Source organism: Hippocampus guttulatus, chromosome 12 (genome assembly GCF_054856545.1).
Source record: "Hippocampus guttulatus isolate MCC_2025c chromosome 12, RoL_Hgut_1.0, whole genome shotgun sequence".
Taxonomy (NCBI): Eukaryota; Metazoa; Chordata; class Actinopteri; order Syngnathiformes; family Syngnathidae; genus Hippocampus; species Hippocampus guttulatus.
Genome location: NC_141272.1, coordinates 15,349,902 through 15,366,913, shown reverse-complemented (window position 1 = coordinate 15,366,913; position 17,012 = coordinate 15,349,902). Strand labels below are relative to the sequence as shown.

General features: G+C 41.2%; 2 protein-coding genes across 2 annotated transcripts in view; one reads left to right on the top strand and one right to left on the bottom strand.

Annotated features, from left to right (window-relative positions):
• The first annotated feature begins 2,847 nt into the window (after positions 1–2,847).
• LOC147197603 (galectin-4-like) lies at positions 2,848–10,684 on the top strand. The gene is made up of 12 exons (XM_086125543.1): positions 2,848–2,911; positions 4,430–4,518; positions 5,235–5,439; positions 5,506–5,619; positions 6,132–6,158; positions 6,262–6,324; positions 7,065–7,103; positions 7,237–7,263; positions 7,357–7,386; positions 8,326–8,414; positions 9,114–9,279; positions 10,384–10,684. Exons 1-12 carry the CDS (start codon positions 2,867–2,869, stop codon positions 10,528–10,530), a joined length of 1,041 nt encoding a protein of 346 aa, XP_085981669.1. The 5' UTR covers positions 2,848–2,866; the 3' UTR covers positions 10,531–10,684.
• axl (AXL receptor tyrosine kinase) overlaps positions 10,590–17,012 on the bottom strand; it is a 32,882-nt gene continuing 26,459 nt past the window's right edge. Inside the window, exons 14-19 of the mRNA XM_086125542.1 lie at positions 16,481–16,573; positions 15,547–15,668; positions 15,031–15,140; positions 14,229–14,388; positions 14,011–14,147; positions 10,590–13,620 (exon numbers count right to left, since the gene is read on the bottom strand). Coding sequence (XP_085981668.1) covers positions 13,143–13,620; positions 14,011–14,147; positions 14,229–14,388; positions 15,031–15,140; positions 15,547–15,668; positions 16,481–16,573 — 1,100 coding nt within the window. The 3' untranslated portion in view covers positions 10,590–13,142. The remainder of the gene's footprint in view (positions 13,621–14,010; positions 14,148–14,228; positions 14,389–15,030; positions 15,141–15,546; positions 15,669–16,480; positions 16,574–17,012) is intronic.

The following is a 17,012-nucleotide window of genomic DNA, read 5'->3' as shown; positions in this document are numbered from 1 at the left end:
ATTTCCACATGAGCAGCCTTGTAGCAGACAAGTGACTCCGTCAACTGTGTCGAACCCAAAACACAGTTCCCAGTTTGATGGTGCAAAAGCAGCAATTCGCAAGCCACAAAATATCACAACGAGCTCACTTTGCCTCACTTGGCTGACCCCACATGAAAAAAAGTGGATGAGAAAACTCAAACGCTGCTGTCACATGCGACACAATCATGTGACGTCATTTTCGAGTCACACAATTGCAGATTTATTTATTTTTAATCCCTCTTGAGTATCTTTTGATTGGCCTAAAGCTAAGGTCAGAAGTATGTTTCATTTTTTAATGTATTTTTTTTAATGGGACAGGTTAAGTCTACTGCAGTTTTACCGACGCCCACTTTGAGAAGAATACTCATGAAGGAATGAGCAGATTATCATCAGCGTTCGCGATTGCCGCCATTCAGCATGAATCGGCTGTCCAGACACTTTGAAGTCTTATGGATTTATTTATTGTTTCTATGCCAACGACTGTTTTTGGCCCTTGGCTAACGGCGAGCAAACAGGAACGAATTTACCCATTTAAAAACCGGCCAAAGCGGCCTTTTTGATGAGAAGGCATATTTTACATACGAGATATACATCTATTTATTTTTTTCTTCTGTCGGAGGATTCCAACTATGTCACGTTAGTGAGGAGTTGTGTGTGTGTGTGTGTGTGTGTGTGTGTGTGTGTGTGTGTGTGTGTGTGTGTGTGTGTGTGTGTGTGCATGCGTGTGTGTGTGTGTGTGTGTGTGTGCGCGTGTGACATCTGGAGGAAGATGACTTAATGGCACGTGTTGACTCTCGAACAATTTCGGCAGCCTTCAAGCCGACACGTTGACTGAACTCTTGTTTTGTGCTCACAATAAACTAGTGCACTCAACAAGCGTGGGAGCAAGTGTCCTGATTTGCATGCGCACCTCCACTTTGCCGCATGCATTGTTGAAAAACCGAAACGCACACAAATTGATCTCTTTAATTTGTAGTCAAATGCAATATTAATGAGAAAGACGTTTTGCTGCACTTTGATTTTTTTTTTTTTTTTTTTTTGGGTGTCCATCTCCCTCAGGTGGATGCCTGGGACTGGACCCACACCCCATTTGAATGATTTGTGGCTTGTCTGATTTGAAAGAAAAATGCATCAAGCAATTTTTTAAAAGTTATTATTAGCTAAATGAGCAAGTTAGTCCGTTGTCAATGTCAGCAGAGCTGTAGGAACATCTTATTTTAATAGCATCAGTTTATAAAAGAGGGAAAATATTCAATGAGGGTTTTTTTGTTTTTACTTATGCCATGTTATGCGAGTGGTCTTTGTCAATTTTGACTTTTGTTTTTTAGTACATCTCAGGGTATCTGTACTTCTATTTAATTCCAAGTACTTTTGCCAACTTTGACTGTCATTTGCATAATGCTGCTGAAACGGCTTCAGTGCGATTGATTCTGTGTCGCACGCTCACGATTTCTGCTGACTTTTATCAAAAGTCAAACATCAGCTCGAGGTAACAGCAAGTGTGCACCGATATGGAAGTGAACACGCTAGATAAGAGCTTTTGTGTTTGTCTTGGGTGGGCCACATTCCTTCACTAGAAAGAACCATTATGTTTTTTTATTTTTTTATGGCGCACATATATATACACACACACACTATTTAGTTCCATATTCCCACTCCTTTGCTTGGTCAAAGATTAATTCATATCTCGTGCCTCCAAAATGTCCTGCTCTGGTCTTTACTCCAGCCCAAAGCGTATTTACATTGTCAATGTAAAATAATCAATCCATTTTAATCCGGCCAGACTTGATCACGGATTTCCGCCAGATGGACAAAAACTGGCTGGGATATAAAAATATGAACGCTACATTTTATAAACTAAAACAGCAACAACAATAATGGTCACTTTAATACAAGCAAATATTACAAGACACCTTTTTTTTCATTAAGATACAAAAAAATGAAATCAAAATGTAGCAATGAATAGTAAATTTATTACATTTATTTAATGTTTGAAATGAAATTGGAATATTTCTATTTATATGAAAAAAGTAAATCATTGAAAAAGCAATTGTCCTTGAATTTTAGGAAGTGGAGCATTTATTATTATTATTTTTTTAATCATCAGGAATTCCCCCCAACCCCCAAAAAAGAAAAATCCATTACATTTAACTGTTTTAAAATCTATTTTATATCAGAATTGGTGAATTAATAATGAATACTTAAAATGTAATTAATTAGTTCATCAAGCAACAAATGACTATTAATATTACAGGACTCTTGATTTGGGGGGGGGGAGTGCTTAAAAAAATATATTTATTAAATAGAATCCCTCATTCTCGAAACAATTATCATAATGATATTAATTTGAATACATAACTATATTTTTATGATATATTGAAAAGATGGAGTTTTTGGGTGGTGGGGGGGCATCCATCAATTATTGGCTAACAAACTTGCCTTTTTCTTGTTTTTGTGCTGAGGCCTTTCCACATATCAAAATACTTGCGAGAGGGGCGGTGCTTCATTTAATCCAGCCCTAGCTTTGTCTAATAGAAAACCAAGTCATTTGGGTCAATGACTCAGTTGCCGCAAATTGCGAGGGTTCATTGAGGTGAAAGTGGCAAAATAGACTATGACACGTATTTTATAGCTAGATTTCATTTTAGGTCACCAGCCCATTTTCAGCCCATTTTCAAAATCAGATGTGGCCCTTCGGCACAAACGTTTGTCCAGCCCTGCTCCAAAGGAAATACAGTACATTCGCCCGCACTCACCGCCCCTCCCTTGCTGGCCGATCGCTATAAAACAGACGGCAGCGACGGCTTGCTCGCCCGCCTACTTGCAAATCTCAACGACCTCCGCCATGTCCTTCGTTGCTCCTCCTGGTTACCAGCCCGTCTACGGGCCCGTGAGTATACCTGATCCTCTTCCTCTCTTGCTTTACTCTGAACACTCACTGACCACTTTACTGTTTTGGTATTACAAGACTCACAAAAATGAACGAATGTTGGATTTTCCAGATAAATAAACTTAGATGCACGCTAACCTTTACAGGTGAACATAATTTGGTCGTTTCTAAACTTTTGAATTGTCTTGAATGTTTTGGTACTTTTTGCAGAACTTGCTTGTCTCCGAATGGTACGATTCACAACACAAAATTTCCAAGAATGGTCCGCTTCTTGGCCTTTCTGTGACTCTTCCAGTCTCTCTGTTGCTCATAACACTGTGGGACACTCAGTGTCACTCGCTTGTATATTTTCAACCTCATTTCAGTCCCGTAATTATGAACAGTTCAAAATAGCAGTCAGTATAAGCACCGAATATTCAGACTTCTGCTCGAAAGCAGATCAATGCAATGAAAAGTCTAGTAGAACTTCATTTATTTATAGCTTTATTTGGGGTTAATCAGTGGAGCTTTAAAAGGTGGTAGAGGTTAATGTACACTGCCTCCCATTTAACACATATTTGAACGAGATTGATTTATTCTTATCACAGCTACAGCCCTCGTGATGATAGGGTGTGTACACTTGTGCAACCTTGCAGTTGTTTATCCCCGCTCGAAAAGATGGTCTCATCACAAAATGGCATTTCAACAGGGGGGATTTGGACATCTTGTATTCTAGATCAGAGGTCCCCAACCAACGGTCCGCGGACCGTTACCGGGCCACGGCCCATTTGGACCTGGCCGCACAGAGACAGACCTGCGAGCAGGCTGACTCCGTCACACGTGGCGGAAATGTGTGCGACTGAGGCCAATCGGAGTCCCCTTCTAACATTGGTGTACAAGTTGAAATAAACAGAATCCGCCAATAAATGAAATAAGAAGCAGGAAACAGAAAGTTATTGGAACAAATTGACCAAACATACAGCAAAAGGGCAGCCATGACTTCCGCAGATGAAGCCGTGTTGTCGAGAGAAGTTCCTCCCCTAGCCCAGAGCGACGTGGAGGAGGAAGCTGTTTCGCGTGGTATGTCGTCCAAAACAAGGCAATACAAGAAACTTGTTGAATCATTTAAACAAGTAGCACCCAAGTGATCAAGTGGAAAGCATGAAAATGCAAGCAGAGTTTGCACAGCCTCCCCACGTAAACATTAGCAGTTTAGTCGCTAACAACTAGCTGGCAGCTACTGGCAATAATGCTAATGTTGTTTGTTTACATTATAAGGTGTATTTATTGTTCCTTATGGGCCCGTTTCTTACTACATCAATGTGTTATTTTATTTTATTCATTTGCTGTACAGTGGGATAACATTTTGAAATAAGTGAAAAAATAAATAATGGTTTCCGGTCCGTGAACAGTATGTACTTTTCTCAACTGGTCGGTGACACAAAAAGGTTGGGAACCACTCTCACAGATGAACAAAATACATTATTTATAAAACATGCTCATCCCTTGTTAATTGTTTCATCTTAAACTGCTCCACAGGCCATTCCGTATTTGGGGCCCATCTACGGAGGTCTGAGGGAGGGATCGTCCATCTACATCCAGGGGTCTGTTCCGGACAAAATCACAAGGTGAATTAAGAGCGTTGGGTGGTCACATTGGGACTGGGTTGGGTATTTTTTTTTTCTTTCTATAGAAGGAAATAAAAGGAGCTATTGTCACATAGCTGATGTCCCCGAAGTGTGTATGGCAATTAGTTGGCAGAGCAAACAGAGCAAGGCAAAGTGTCGTTTTTCAGGAGGCCCAACCCTCACTGTTTGCTTATGGCACGGGTGTCAAAGGTCATTTGCAGGCCCACTGTGTATTCAAACTATAAAATGCCATTTCTGAAGAAATTGTGTCATTTGGGAATAAATCGGCAAATATTTTGGTATAAAATATGGAATTGGGAAACCGGAATTGGTGGATTGCGGAAGGCTTGAATATTTGGAATATGTTCGAGTTGGAATGGTGAGAATTGGTTTGTTACACATTTTATTGTGTAGAATTGAAAGATGTTATTCATTATTTAAGTTTCTTTTTTTATACCTCAATAACAATATAAACTTTTTGGATGTGTCATCTATTGCACCAAAGACATTTTGACTTTTTTTCCCTCTTGCTCTGTAGCTACTAAGCCCATTGTTAAAGCATATTGATTTTTTTTAAACGTTTCATAAATTTAGGATTAAGTTAGCCCGCTCCCCAACCCTCCACCTCTTGCTTCCATTTTTTTAGTGTGCCCTCAGTGTGAAAAGTTGTGACGTATCTTTGACTTTCCTAATTCATGCGAACCGGTTTCGATCAGGTTCTTTCTCAACCTGCTGTGCGGACCGTCCGAGTCCAGCGACATCGCCCTCCACTTCAACCCGCGCTTCGATGGCTGGGACAAGGTGGTCTTCAACACCCGCCAGAACGCCACCTGGGATGCAGAAGAGAAGATCCGGGACATGCCCTTCAGTAAGGGCAAGGCCTTCGAGATGGTCATCGTGTGCTCCGCGCAGAGCTACCAGGTCTGCGTGGCTCCAGTCGGCGGGCGCGTTGGCGGGCGTGACCATTGACTTTCATTGTCTCGGCAGTTCAAAATCAACGGGAAAGATTTCTACACCTTCAATTATCGCCTGCCTTTGGCGAGAGTGTGCGGCATGCAGATTGGGGGAGACGTTTCCATACAGACAATTAACGTCATCGGGGTGAGATGAATTTCAGTTTGTTGCGAGGCAGAATTACTGGCAGATATTAGAGAATGCTTTCTTTCAGTCTGATACAGTACGAGCATTCACTTTTGAGTACTAACTGATCATGAGACAGAGACCTGATGCCACAAACACTTTTGAGACAAATTTCAATTCACATCATGACAGATAACTGAACAAAGACATTTCCTTCTTTGTGACGCACATAATCATTCATTGATGTGTCAAACCACTGCATTGTGGTGCCAACTACTGGCCAGGAGGACTTAGTGCCATAATTATGTATTTATTTATTTATAAATCATATATATCATTACCCAATATATTATTTCCACCTGACATCGGTACTCGTTAATCTCTGGTAAGAGTAACATTGGACAATGACATTTCCGAGATTTCCATGTGGTTGCGTGTTGGACTCAAAAGCAGCAGTGTGGCATTCAAAGTGACGACTTCAGGAAGCGCAGATGCCATTTAATCAGACTGTGGTGTGTGTGTGTTTTTTTTAGGCTGGCGGCATGGGTGGGGGAATGGGGGTAAGTCCATTTTGCGGGTGAATTACTTTTGTTTCTTATGATTGTTGTTTTGCAGTGCCAGGTCATAAAATGTTTTTGAGATGAAAATATTTTCCACATGCAGCAGCAACCGGGAGGCTATCCAGGAGGTGCCATGGGAGCAAGACCAGGATGCGGTGCAGGCCTTGTGAGCCTTTTTCATGTGTTTATCATACCTTCAAACACTTAAAAAAAGGAATTGAGTCATGAAACACTGTTTTCCTGTCGAAAGGATATCCAGGAGATTGTGGAGGTGTAAGATTTACTTCACTAAGCTTTTTGTGTTTATTAGTATGGCCGGAACAATTAATCGAACTACCCATTTAATCGGCCCATTTAAACTTAACTGTCGCTTTAATGTTACATATTCACAAATTACAACATAAGACAAAGATAATGACATTCAAACATGTTTTTTCATTGTCAAAAATTAAAAATCGATTTTTTCTCGATCTTTTTTTTTGTTTTGTTTTTAATCTGTGAAAGTACAACAAAATCCCTAAGTACAATGTGTCATAAACCATTCTGCCTGTAATTCATATATTAATTCCGTTAAGGGTTACGGGACCAGATAATCTGTTATTTTATTCATCATATAATTCTTTAAATTAATCGTCCGGTTAATCAGCTATCAGAATTCTACCAGGAAAAAAAAATTGGTTGGGTCAGATTTATTCGTGCATTCGTTCTCAAGTTGGGGATTTGCAAGCTAATGGGAATGCGAGTATGTTATCATTTTCATCTTGTTTTTTCGTTTTTCTTACAAATAGGCAACTTTTTAATTCCACTGAAAATTACGGGTACATGTGCTACTTTCCTTTGCAAGGAGTCCCCGGTGCCCACAAAGTGAAATCAATGATGAATTTGGATCATTTGTTTTCTTTCTAGCAGGGTGGCTATCCTGGAGGCATCGGAGGCAATACGGGGGTAGGCAACCGCTTGACTATTTTTCAATTATTCGATTGCTAGATGCGCGTGCATTTATACATGCATGCTTCCATGCACTGGCCACTTCATTAGGTACACCTTCTCACCAAATTCTGTCCTTTTTTTCTATCAGGGTGGATTCCCAGGGTCACACCTTCCGGTGAGGATGCATGAGTACATATGTCACATTATTATGATGATGATGATTATTATTTGATGTTTGATCCCATGTCTTGTGTGAATTTCCCTGCAGAGTATGAGCGGCCAACCGATCTACAACCCTGTAAGTACCAATTGTGGGCAAAAGTAAGCCTGTAGTCCTGACTGTTCACATGGCTGTAACTTGTGTTTTGACCTTGATTTCCCACTTGGATGTCTTCAAACAAGATGACTTCTAAATGACTTCTAATTATTATTGGGGCACAGTCAGTTAATTCTTCAGTCAAGAGTCGAAGGCCTTCAACTCGTTTCTTCTTCTTATCGAGTTCATCTTGTCGTCTTCCTTTTTGCATTCTGATGCATCCATATTGGGATTTTTAACTATGACATTTGTGCCCCCCCCCCCCCCCCCGCCCTGAAGGGTGAAAAAAACAGACCTTAAAAACGCTAAATTAACTCTTTATTTGTTATATTTTTTTTCTGGCCTTAATTTGATAATTTTCCTAATGTTTAAATTATTTTAAGATGTACAGTATATGTAAAATTGTTAGGTTTTCTTTTCAAATATGTAATTTAATCAGTTAAATAACTTAACATGTTAATTAATTAGACATATAATATACATATTTTAAATGTGCTAAAGCGATGCAATCATTTTTTTATTTAAGAAAATAATTCCTGTAATAAAAAATGCTATATACTCTATCATTTTTAATGAATGTGGTCATAATTTATTCACCAATTATTTAAAAAAAATAAAAATCATAACATGCATGTCTACAGTAAAATAAATGAATAAAAACAACAACAAAGGCTCAATAATATGACACTTGAATGATCAGTTTACTTAAACATACCCACGACCGTCATCATACAATCATCTTCATCATACAAAATCCACCTTGATTTGCACACTTCAAAAGATAACAAACATTCTTCCAGTTTAGCTCCTCCAAAAAAAAAATTTAAAAAAAAGTCACCAGTGAAGTATCCAAATAAATGGTAGTCTTGATAGTTTGCTTGCAGTCCACCATGTGATGTCATCTTTTCTGTGCACCCGCAGCCCATCCCGTACTCGGGCGTGATCCCAGGAGGAATGTTCCCCAAGAGAACTGTCATCATCCGGGGCATGGTGCCTAACCGGGCAAACAGGTGCAATTGCAGTTCTAGCCAGTCATATCCAACAACTGTGTTGCATTAGCTATGTCGCAGGACATCAATAAAAAATGATTAATTTGACACAAATGATGTGTCTTCATCAGCGGCGTATGATGACAGGCAAAACAATGAAATTCTCTTCCACAAGAGGGCAGAAGTTGCACTTAAGCTGTGTATCCACTGTTACCATTCATACACGGCGCATCTGCAAGAACATGCAAACTCCACAAAGGGTGGCCGGAGCTGGAATTAAACCCGGTACCTCTGGACTATGAGGTCGACGCGCTAACCACTGGACCAACGGGCCGCTTCAATGATTCATATTTCCTAAAATCCCACTATGGGTGCTTAAGCCATTGTGTGGCTTGAGTGGACGTCTAAAAGCAATGAAAGGAGCCGCTTGAATTGGCCATGATTGAACTCCGCTACGACCACTCCCAGCCTGCGCTCATCTGTGAAATTACCAACACAGGGTCTAACCTGCCTCTTTTTGAAAATATGCTACGCGCCATGCAGGATTGACTGCAATCACAAAATAGAGCCCACAATGTCAGCTACAATCATTTTTTTCCAGCTCACCTGTGACCCAAATAGGGGTTAGCACTGTAGAGAATGGATGGATGAGTAGGCCTGATTGTCACTCTCCGTGTTGCTGGCTTTGTAACGTCAACTCACTGGACTTGTTTGTTTTAGGTTCAGCATCAACTTGCTGGCAAGCAGATCTGGGGACATTGCCTTCCACATGAACCCGCGTGTGAAGGACGACGTGGTGGTGCGCAACAGCATGATAGGTGGCCACTGGGGCCAAGAGGAACGCCAGCTTGGCGCCAACCCCTTCAAGGAGGGCCAGTACTTTGACGTGAGTCTTGATCAAAATAGGGTCCTCGAAACACTGGGGGTTTGCGAGTCGGATACATCCAAAGAAACATTTGGGAAAAGGTTTTGGACCACTTACTAAGAAAATGCTTCGTTTTAGTTGAGTTGTTGTTGGTGTTAGTATTAGTTTTAGTTTATTCATCTTGCAGGAATTATTTGTTGATTGCAAGAGTAAAAAAGGACAACAAATATTTTATTTTAAAAAAGTAAGGGAAACTACAATTCTCAAGAATTGACCTTCCTTTTGCATGGTTGTGCAGCAATACTAATATTTGAAAAGAACCTGAAATCTCATATTTGATATTGACAGAGACAAAATTGTAGTTAGTTTTAAAACACTTAAGATGTAGTTTCAGTTAGTTTTGTTTAAAAAGCATTTTCGTTGTATTTCATTCATTTTAAAAATGTTTTTTTTTTGTGTTTAGCTTTCGTTAACCATACTAACCTTGTTTCCTCCGTGTTATTGGATTTATTCGCCACTTCATGAGCGGCAACAACTCGCTAGTTTTGACTGCACCCCACACAGCTAGCCAAAGAGGATGAATTTGGTTTATAAATAACAAGCATTATTGATGGGTACTATGTATCGTATTGAAAGGGATATCATTATTAGGGATATCATAAAATTAACCTTTCGCTGTCACTTGCTGTAGACATAAAACGCAAGATTACAGCAATTGATATTCAGTTTTCAACAATAGGCTACGCTGAAACACGGTACTTCCTGTTTTGTCCAAATTAAGTCTCCAACTAAGTGTGCTGCCATCTAGTGGTTGATTGTGGAATTATACCTCTCGTATATAAATGAGTGTTCCTATCTTGTGGTGTTCCACAGGGCTCAATTCTGGGGCATCTGCTGTTGAGTTGAGTTGAGTGTGATACCAAAATGGAGTGTACAAAAACATTCTGCAAAATAGCGGGACTGCGAACTTGTCAGATGGAGGCTAAGTTTACGGCATTGTTTTTTTTTGTTATTTTGTGATGTGATGGTGATATCAAAAGGTGGCTTTGGCCCACACTCCAAACATGCCACACGCCACTGCTTTCTACAAATAAATAGCTGTTTTTGCTTTTCCATTTTGTCAAGATTTCCATCCGTTGCGGCAGCGACCGCTTCAAAGTGTTCCTCAACGGGCAGCCCCTGTTCGATTTCACTCACCGCACACGTGCCGTCAACGAGATCGACAAGCTGGAGGTGGCCGGCGACGTGCAGATTTCCTACATTCACTTCTGAAAGCATCCCTGGTTTGCACCCAGCACCACATTTGTACGCTATCTCCATGGCAACCAACATCAGACCAAATGATTTATTTTCTTTGTACAAAATACTGGAGATAAAAAGCATCCAAACATGACAAATAAAGGCCTTTGTTTTCAGTCAACGTGTGGACGGGAGGCATCATAGTGGCTCGGTGAAGGCACTTCCTGAATTCAGGCCATAATGGGAACATGAATATTTGCTATACATTCAAGATGGGAGGGGACAACGCTGGTGAAGGCATAAATGCAGAGTACCATTGTTCAAGGCGAACTCAAGACAAACATTCTTTTGAGAACCCCATGAATCGAAACACAATATTCTCATTAACATTGCATTTGTGGAATAAGAATTCAGCAGATGAATTCATCCATTTTCATTTATTTTAGGGTGCTGCCGCTATTCTGTTCTGCACCACCCTCTGCTGTTGACTGAAATTGACATTAAAGTGCCCTCGGACTTGCATCGCCAACATCGCGCGACCAAACCCAGAAAACAGGTGAGCCGTGACGTTGGCAATGCGAGCCCCAGGACAATTTCAACAACAGGGGTTACCATAATGTCGTTGAAAACAATGGGGCGGGGGGATTTGCCTTGAGTTCATCTTTCAAAAAATGACATTTCACCTCGAGAGCTCCCACCACCGTAGTACCTTTTCATGTACCTCATTCAGGCTGAAATTCAGTTAACTGTAGAAAGCATTTCTTCAATATCCTTAATTTGCAGCTTACTAGGAGAACAACTCTTACTTGTAATGTTTTTCCCACTCGACGACTAGATGACATTTTTGCAAAACTAGTTGACATCTGTGCACTGCTTACGATACTAGTGACCTGGTAGGTGTTAACTAGTATAATTTTAGATTGTTAGTAGTAGGCACAGTTGTCAACTAGTGCACTTTTGCAACATTACACTACACTACATTAGTAATGTAGTGCTCCTAGTATGCTTAAGAAGGTTTTGTCACTATTCTCTATATCAGATTCAGGTCCATGTACGAGTATACTCTTTGTCCTCCCTAGTAAGACAATTTGGCGTATTAGTCAAATGGTGCCAAGGAACGGTGATGTCGTACTCATTACTTTGCCCCCCCCACCCCCAAACTTGCTTTTCACCACTGTATGACTTTTCTGCACACTAACAGAAACTATTTGGTATACTAGTAATTAGGAGGATCCAAGCAGCTACGAGTGCATGACACATGCCTCCCAGTTGGGCCAAGAAGTGTTTGTAGTTCATCAGAGGAGTTGACTTTTTGGGTTTTATTGCCTTACCAAAGGTGGCACTCGTAATGGGGGCGGCGGAGGGTGTAAGTCTGTTGAAGTGAAGACAAAGAGCGTACTAGGACCTGAAGCTGGAGATGGTGGGCAATATGTACAGTACATCATGTATCATGTCAAATAAGTGCATTGATGATGGCAGCTGGTGAAGAGTTTTTGGCTGCTCGTAACAGACGTCTTGAAATTAAAAAAACAAAATTCTTCAGGTCTCATCCATCACATGGAGTTCATGTAAAAAAAATTAAAAAACTTACACATGGGTATACAAAAGACATTAGTGCAAAGTTGGAAAAGTAGAAAAACAATCAGCGTACAAAATACTTTTTTTCCTTTTTTTTTTAAAGTCCGCCTCAGATAGTTCGGACGTTGGACTGTTTGGTACCTCTGCGGAGCAAAGGCTTTAAGGAGTCCTGGCAGTGTTATTGTATATTTCTATTTCTCCCGTTTTGGAAGATCATCAGTGGAGGGGGTTTCCTCGCCTGTAGGAGTTGCCGTGGCGACGCATTCGTATGCCAAATTGTCCACAACCAAACCTTTAGGGGAATAGGTAGAAGGGAACAAGAGAAAATGAGTTTTGCTTCATTTTATCACTGTCCAATGAAAAGCAAGTATTGCCGCATTTTGTGAGCTATTACTTTTTAAGTAAACTGCCAAGAAAATGAAAATTTGCGGAGGTACATGCTTTTTGTTGGACAGCGAGCATGTATGTGTAAACAAGAAATCAATGTTAACTCCAAATTTTACAAATTATTTGTTTTTGCGGTGGTTACATGCAAGAAAAAAGGTGACTTGTTTTTGTACGAATGAAAAATCATCCCATTTTGGTTTATGCATGCTTTTTATGCGCAGTGGAACGCCGTCAGGGTTTTGTGTGCATGTAAAATGGAAAAACTGCATTTGGGATGTTTGTTTTGTTTTTGTTGGCTAAGAACAACAAAAACTAGGAAAAGCATGTTGTGTTTTAGAGAAAAAAGAAAAGAGATGCATCCTAGTCACTGGAGTCATCCTGGAATGCATTCAAGTAAGTCTACATTATGTGGAAAATGGAAGAAAAAAGGAGTACCAAATCTCCCCCCACCACCAAAAAATATTAGGGAGAACACTAACTACACACTGGCATAATTTTTTTGTGTGTTTTGACTAAAAATGAAGATAACATTGGCAATACATTCTTTTCAATGACGTATATCATGGAATGCCTTTGTGTGTGTGTGTGTGTGTGTGTGCAAACTGCTCGCAAACGCAGACAGTATACGTATAAATTCCATTCCCTGACTCAGTGGGTATGGTTCAGTCCTGTTGTGCTCATCACTGCCAGCCAACCTTATGGGTCAACTCGCGTTCGTCCAACGCCACCATGGCGGGCGTGGCCGCCCGGGCAATGTCAGGCGTCGACGCACCAGTCACGTCTGTTGCGGCGTGTCGAGAATAGCGCAGGGGCAGCGTGGCGGCCGAGAAAGGCAAGGAAGCATCCAGACTCTCCAGGGAGTCGGCCAGGACTCGGCCGCTGTCGTGCTGGGGACACAGCACGTAGCGGTTGGGTTGGTGCACTTCCGCCGTGGTCACCTCCAGGCTCTTGAGGCCCAGAGAGGAGCCCCCGAGGGGGTCGCAGCCGCCGACGGCCCCCAGTTCCATGGAGGAATCCTCCATGTTGACGTAAAGGATCTCGTCCGGGTCCTGGGTGTCGGGCAGGTCGTCGAGGGCTTTTTCCAGTTCGCAGCGAAGCGACTCGAAGGGTGGACGATCTTTGGGACTCAGCAACCAGCAGGAGAACATCAGAGCGTAGCTGAGGAAGAGGAGGAATGCTCGATATTAGTTCAACATTTCAAGATGTTCACATTATGAATTGATTTCCTCCATAAGAAATAATGGCAAGAGAATAAGCTGTCGTCTCTCGTTCAAAGCAAACACGATGAAGTAGCATGTAGCTGTTATGCTGTTATCTCGAATGAAGCCTTCACCAGGTGTTCGCCCCCTGTTGGTTGGCTGACAACAGCTTGAGAAAAAGATTGATTCAATGCGGTATGCAGCAAAGATCAGATACATTTAATTGTATCGGGCAAAATAGCGAGCGCCATTAAATTCGATGATTGCGCAGCTCTATTCTGAAGGCAGTAAATAGCCAGCTAGCTCCAAAATGTATTTTTAAATTGTGTGTTTATAAACTAGCACTCACATGTTATCCAGGCAGTCTGGAGGCTGCTTGAGACGGTTTCCCTGCCTCAAATAATCGTAGATCTCGCTGTTCTCCACCCCAGGGTACGGCGTCTGCCCCCTGGTAGCGATTTCCCACATGGTGACGCCAAATGACCACTGAGTGGCAACAAGAAGAAGACGGCGTCAAGTTTGAGCGAAGAGCGTGACAAGGAGACGTCACGCGTGAACGGAACCGACCACGTCGCTCTTAGTGGTGTAGACTCGGTCGGCCAAGCTCTCGATGGCGATCCACTTGACGGGCATCTTGGAGATGCGCCCCTGCCGGTAGTAGTCACCGTTGTAGATCTTCTTGGAGAGGCCGAAGTCGGCCACGCACACGTTCATGTTCTCGTTCAGCCTGGAACACACCATTTGGGATGATTCTTTAGGAATGGATACAGTGAAGCCTCGCCATTTTTCTGTGGAATAGATTCTCGACCTTTGCTGATCATTTTTCTCTTTAATGCATGAAGATGCCACAAAATAGCTAATAGGAAAGTGTCAAGGGACGATGCGAAAGAAAGAAATGGTGTCAAGGAACTATGTGATGCATTTCGACTCAGAGACTGAAATCTTTGTATTGGGGGGGAGCTAAGTCTAGCCTGGTTTGTCAGTGGAAAATGTTGGGAGAAAATGCGTTGTGATGACATTGTTTGTTTTCAGGCTTTGTCACAGCTTGCTGATCAGCTGAGTCAAGTGTGTTGCAGGTGGGAAACTTTGAAAACAGGGAAGGTCAGCGGCCCTCGAGGACCGGAGCTGGACACACCTGCTTACGGTCAACATGCGCTAAGCAGTTGAAAATATTTTCAAGACAAACAAGACCGTCTAAATCTACGCTTGGTGCCATTGGTGACACAGCAAACAATGGTCAGTATTAGTGTGAAATCTACAAATCTTGTGTGATATCTTGTCACATTCAATTGTAAGATTTTTTTTTGATGACACTAATGAGCCCACTGACCCACAGTGACCTCAGACAGGAAGTGGATGAGGAGCGTACATGCAGTTGCGCGCGGCCAGGTCTCTGTGGATGAAGTTCTTGTTGCTGAGGTATTCCATGCCGCGGGCGATGTCCGTCATGAAGCGCACCAACATCTGGGACGGGAGGTACTGCGTCACACCGCACAGACAAAATTGAAAACTTGTTAGCCTAACATGTCTTTACCTGAGTTCAGTTTTTCATTTCAAAAGGAAGTACATGGTCACCCTCATAAAATAATGACCGTGGTCATATTTGAAGACAAAGTTTTTGAGGGTTTTTTTTCCAACTACAACAGCAGACTGGTGTTGATTTGCACCAGTCATTCTCAAGTGATGTTCCGAAGTATGTGAAATAATCACCGAATTAACTCATTCACTCCCAAAGACGTTTTTCAACGTCTTTTCAGACTTGGTCCAGAATTGGCTGGTGCTGAATGAGTTAAGTACAAAAACAGGTAACAAAACGGGCATTCACAGCCCCCCGTCGCCATAAAATGTCAATGGTTAACTAAATGTGTTTTTTCGCGTCACTCACCACGGGACATTCTCCGAGGCGCGAGTAGAGCAGGTACGTGTGCAGGTCGCCATGTTTCATGTAGGGCAGGATGACCACGGGCGACGGGAAGCCTTCACTCTCCACCGTCTGCAGACACACGCCTGTGCGAAGACACACGGTGGCCAATTTTAACCCATGTTGAACACACAGAGAAATTCTGTGCCCAGGCCAAACATTGCGATTTTTATTTTATTTTTTTTTAAATTTGGACACCCCTGATGTAGGCAATTTTTATTTTAAAATACATTTTTGTTCAGACTGTATTTTATTAAGAATATGATGACAACTTGCAAACCAAAAATATATACTGTATTTAAAATTATATATAGCTTGTAGTGTTACCATTTATGAACATATTTTAAATCACACATAAAATTAATATAAAATAGGCAGAAAAGGAAAGCCAAAATAAAAATCTCAATTATTTCATTGAATACTTTGCATTACTCATTATAATTTACTGTATAAACAATCAAAATATTGCATTATTAAATGAATGTAAAATATTCGAAAATATAAACAATAATTTTGTCGAATATGGTACTTAAAAACATTTTACCTGCATAATTAGCTTTTTTTAAGACACTGAAATGCATACTGTAGATAAATAACAAAATATCAAATCATATTTCTGAATTATAATCATACTGTATAGGCTATGTGCAGTTGGATTATTATGGGTTTTATTTTATAAACAATAAAATACAATACATGAGAGAAAAATAACAATAAATAAAATGTAAAATTTCAATTGTAATCGATATTACCACAAATAAAAATATTCATGTGAGAAATCTAAAGGCAATGACGAAAATGGAGGGATGGATGAAAAAGAATGAAATGATGTGGATTTTTTTTCCTAAGCAATTTGTAAGAAATTCATCCGCCGGCATGCAAAGAGGCGGCGTCTCACCGAGCAGCCTCATGACGTTGGCGTGGTCAAACTCCTTCATGCAGGTGGCCTCTCGCAGAAAGTCCTCCATTTCCGAACGCGTGCAGATGGCGACTGGGGCGAGAGCCACAAGTCAGCATTTATTGATGTGCTCCGATAGAACGTTTGCTGCTACGTTCCAACATCAACCCAATTGTCGGACTTTCCATTGTTAACTCATTCACTCCCAAAGACGTTTTTAAACGTCTTTTCAGACATGGTCCAAGAATTGGCTGGTACTGAATGACTTAATAATCGCTGGCGCCAGGCTGAAACCGCCACTGGGAAAAAGGAATGGGGCTTATTCCACCCCAAACTTACAAACATCTGCTAACAACCCAGGCTAAACTTAGCTTCTTCCCAATAATCGCTAATTCGATAGCTACGTCGCTAAAATGATTTCGATAAGACGGTCAACATACACTTGCAGATTGAATCTTTGTTACTCACAATTCATTTAAGGGTGTCAACTATTAGATTATAGAAACGATAGATTCTATGTCTGTTTGTTTGG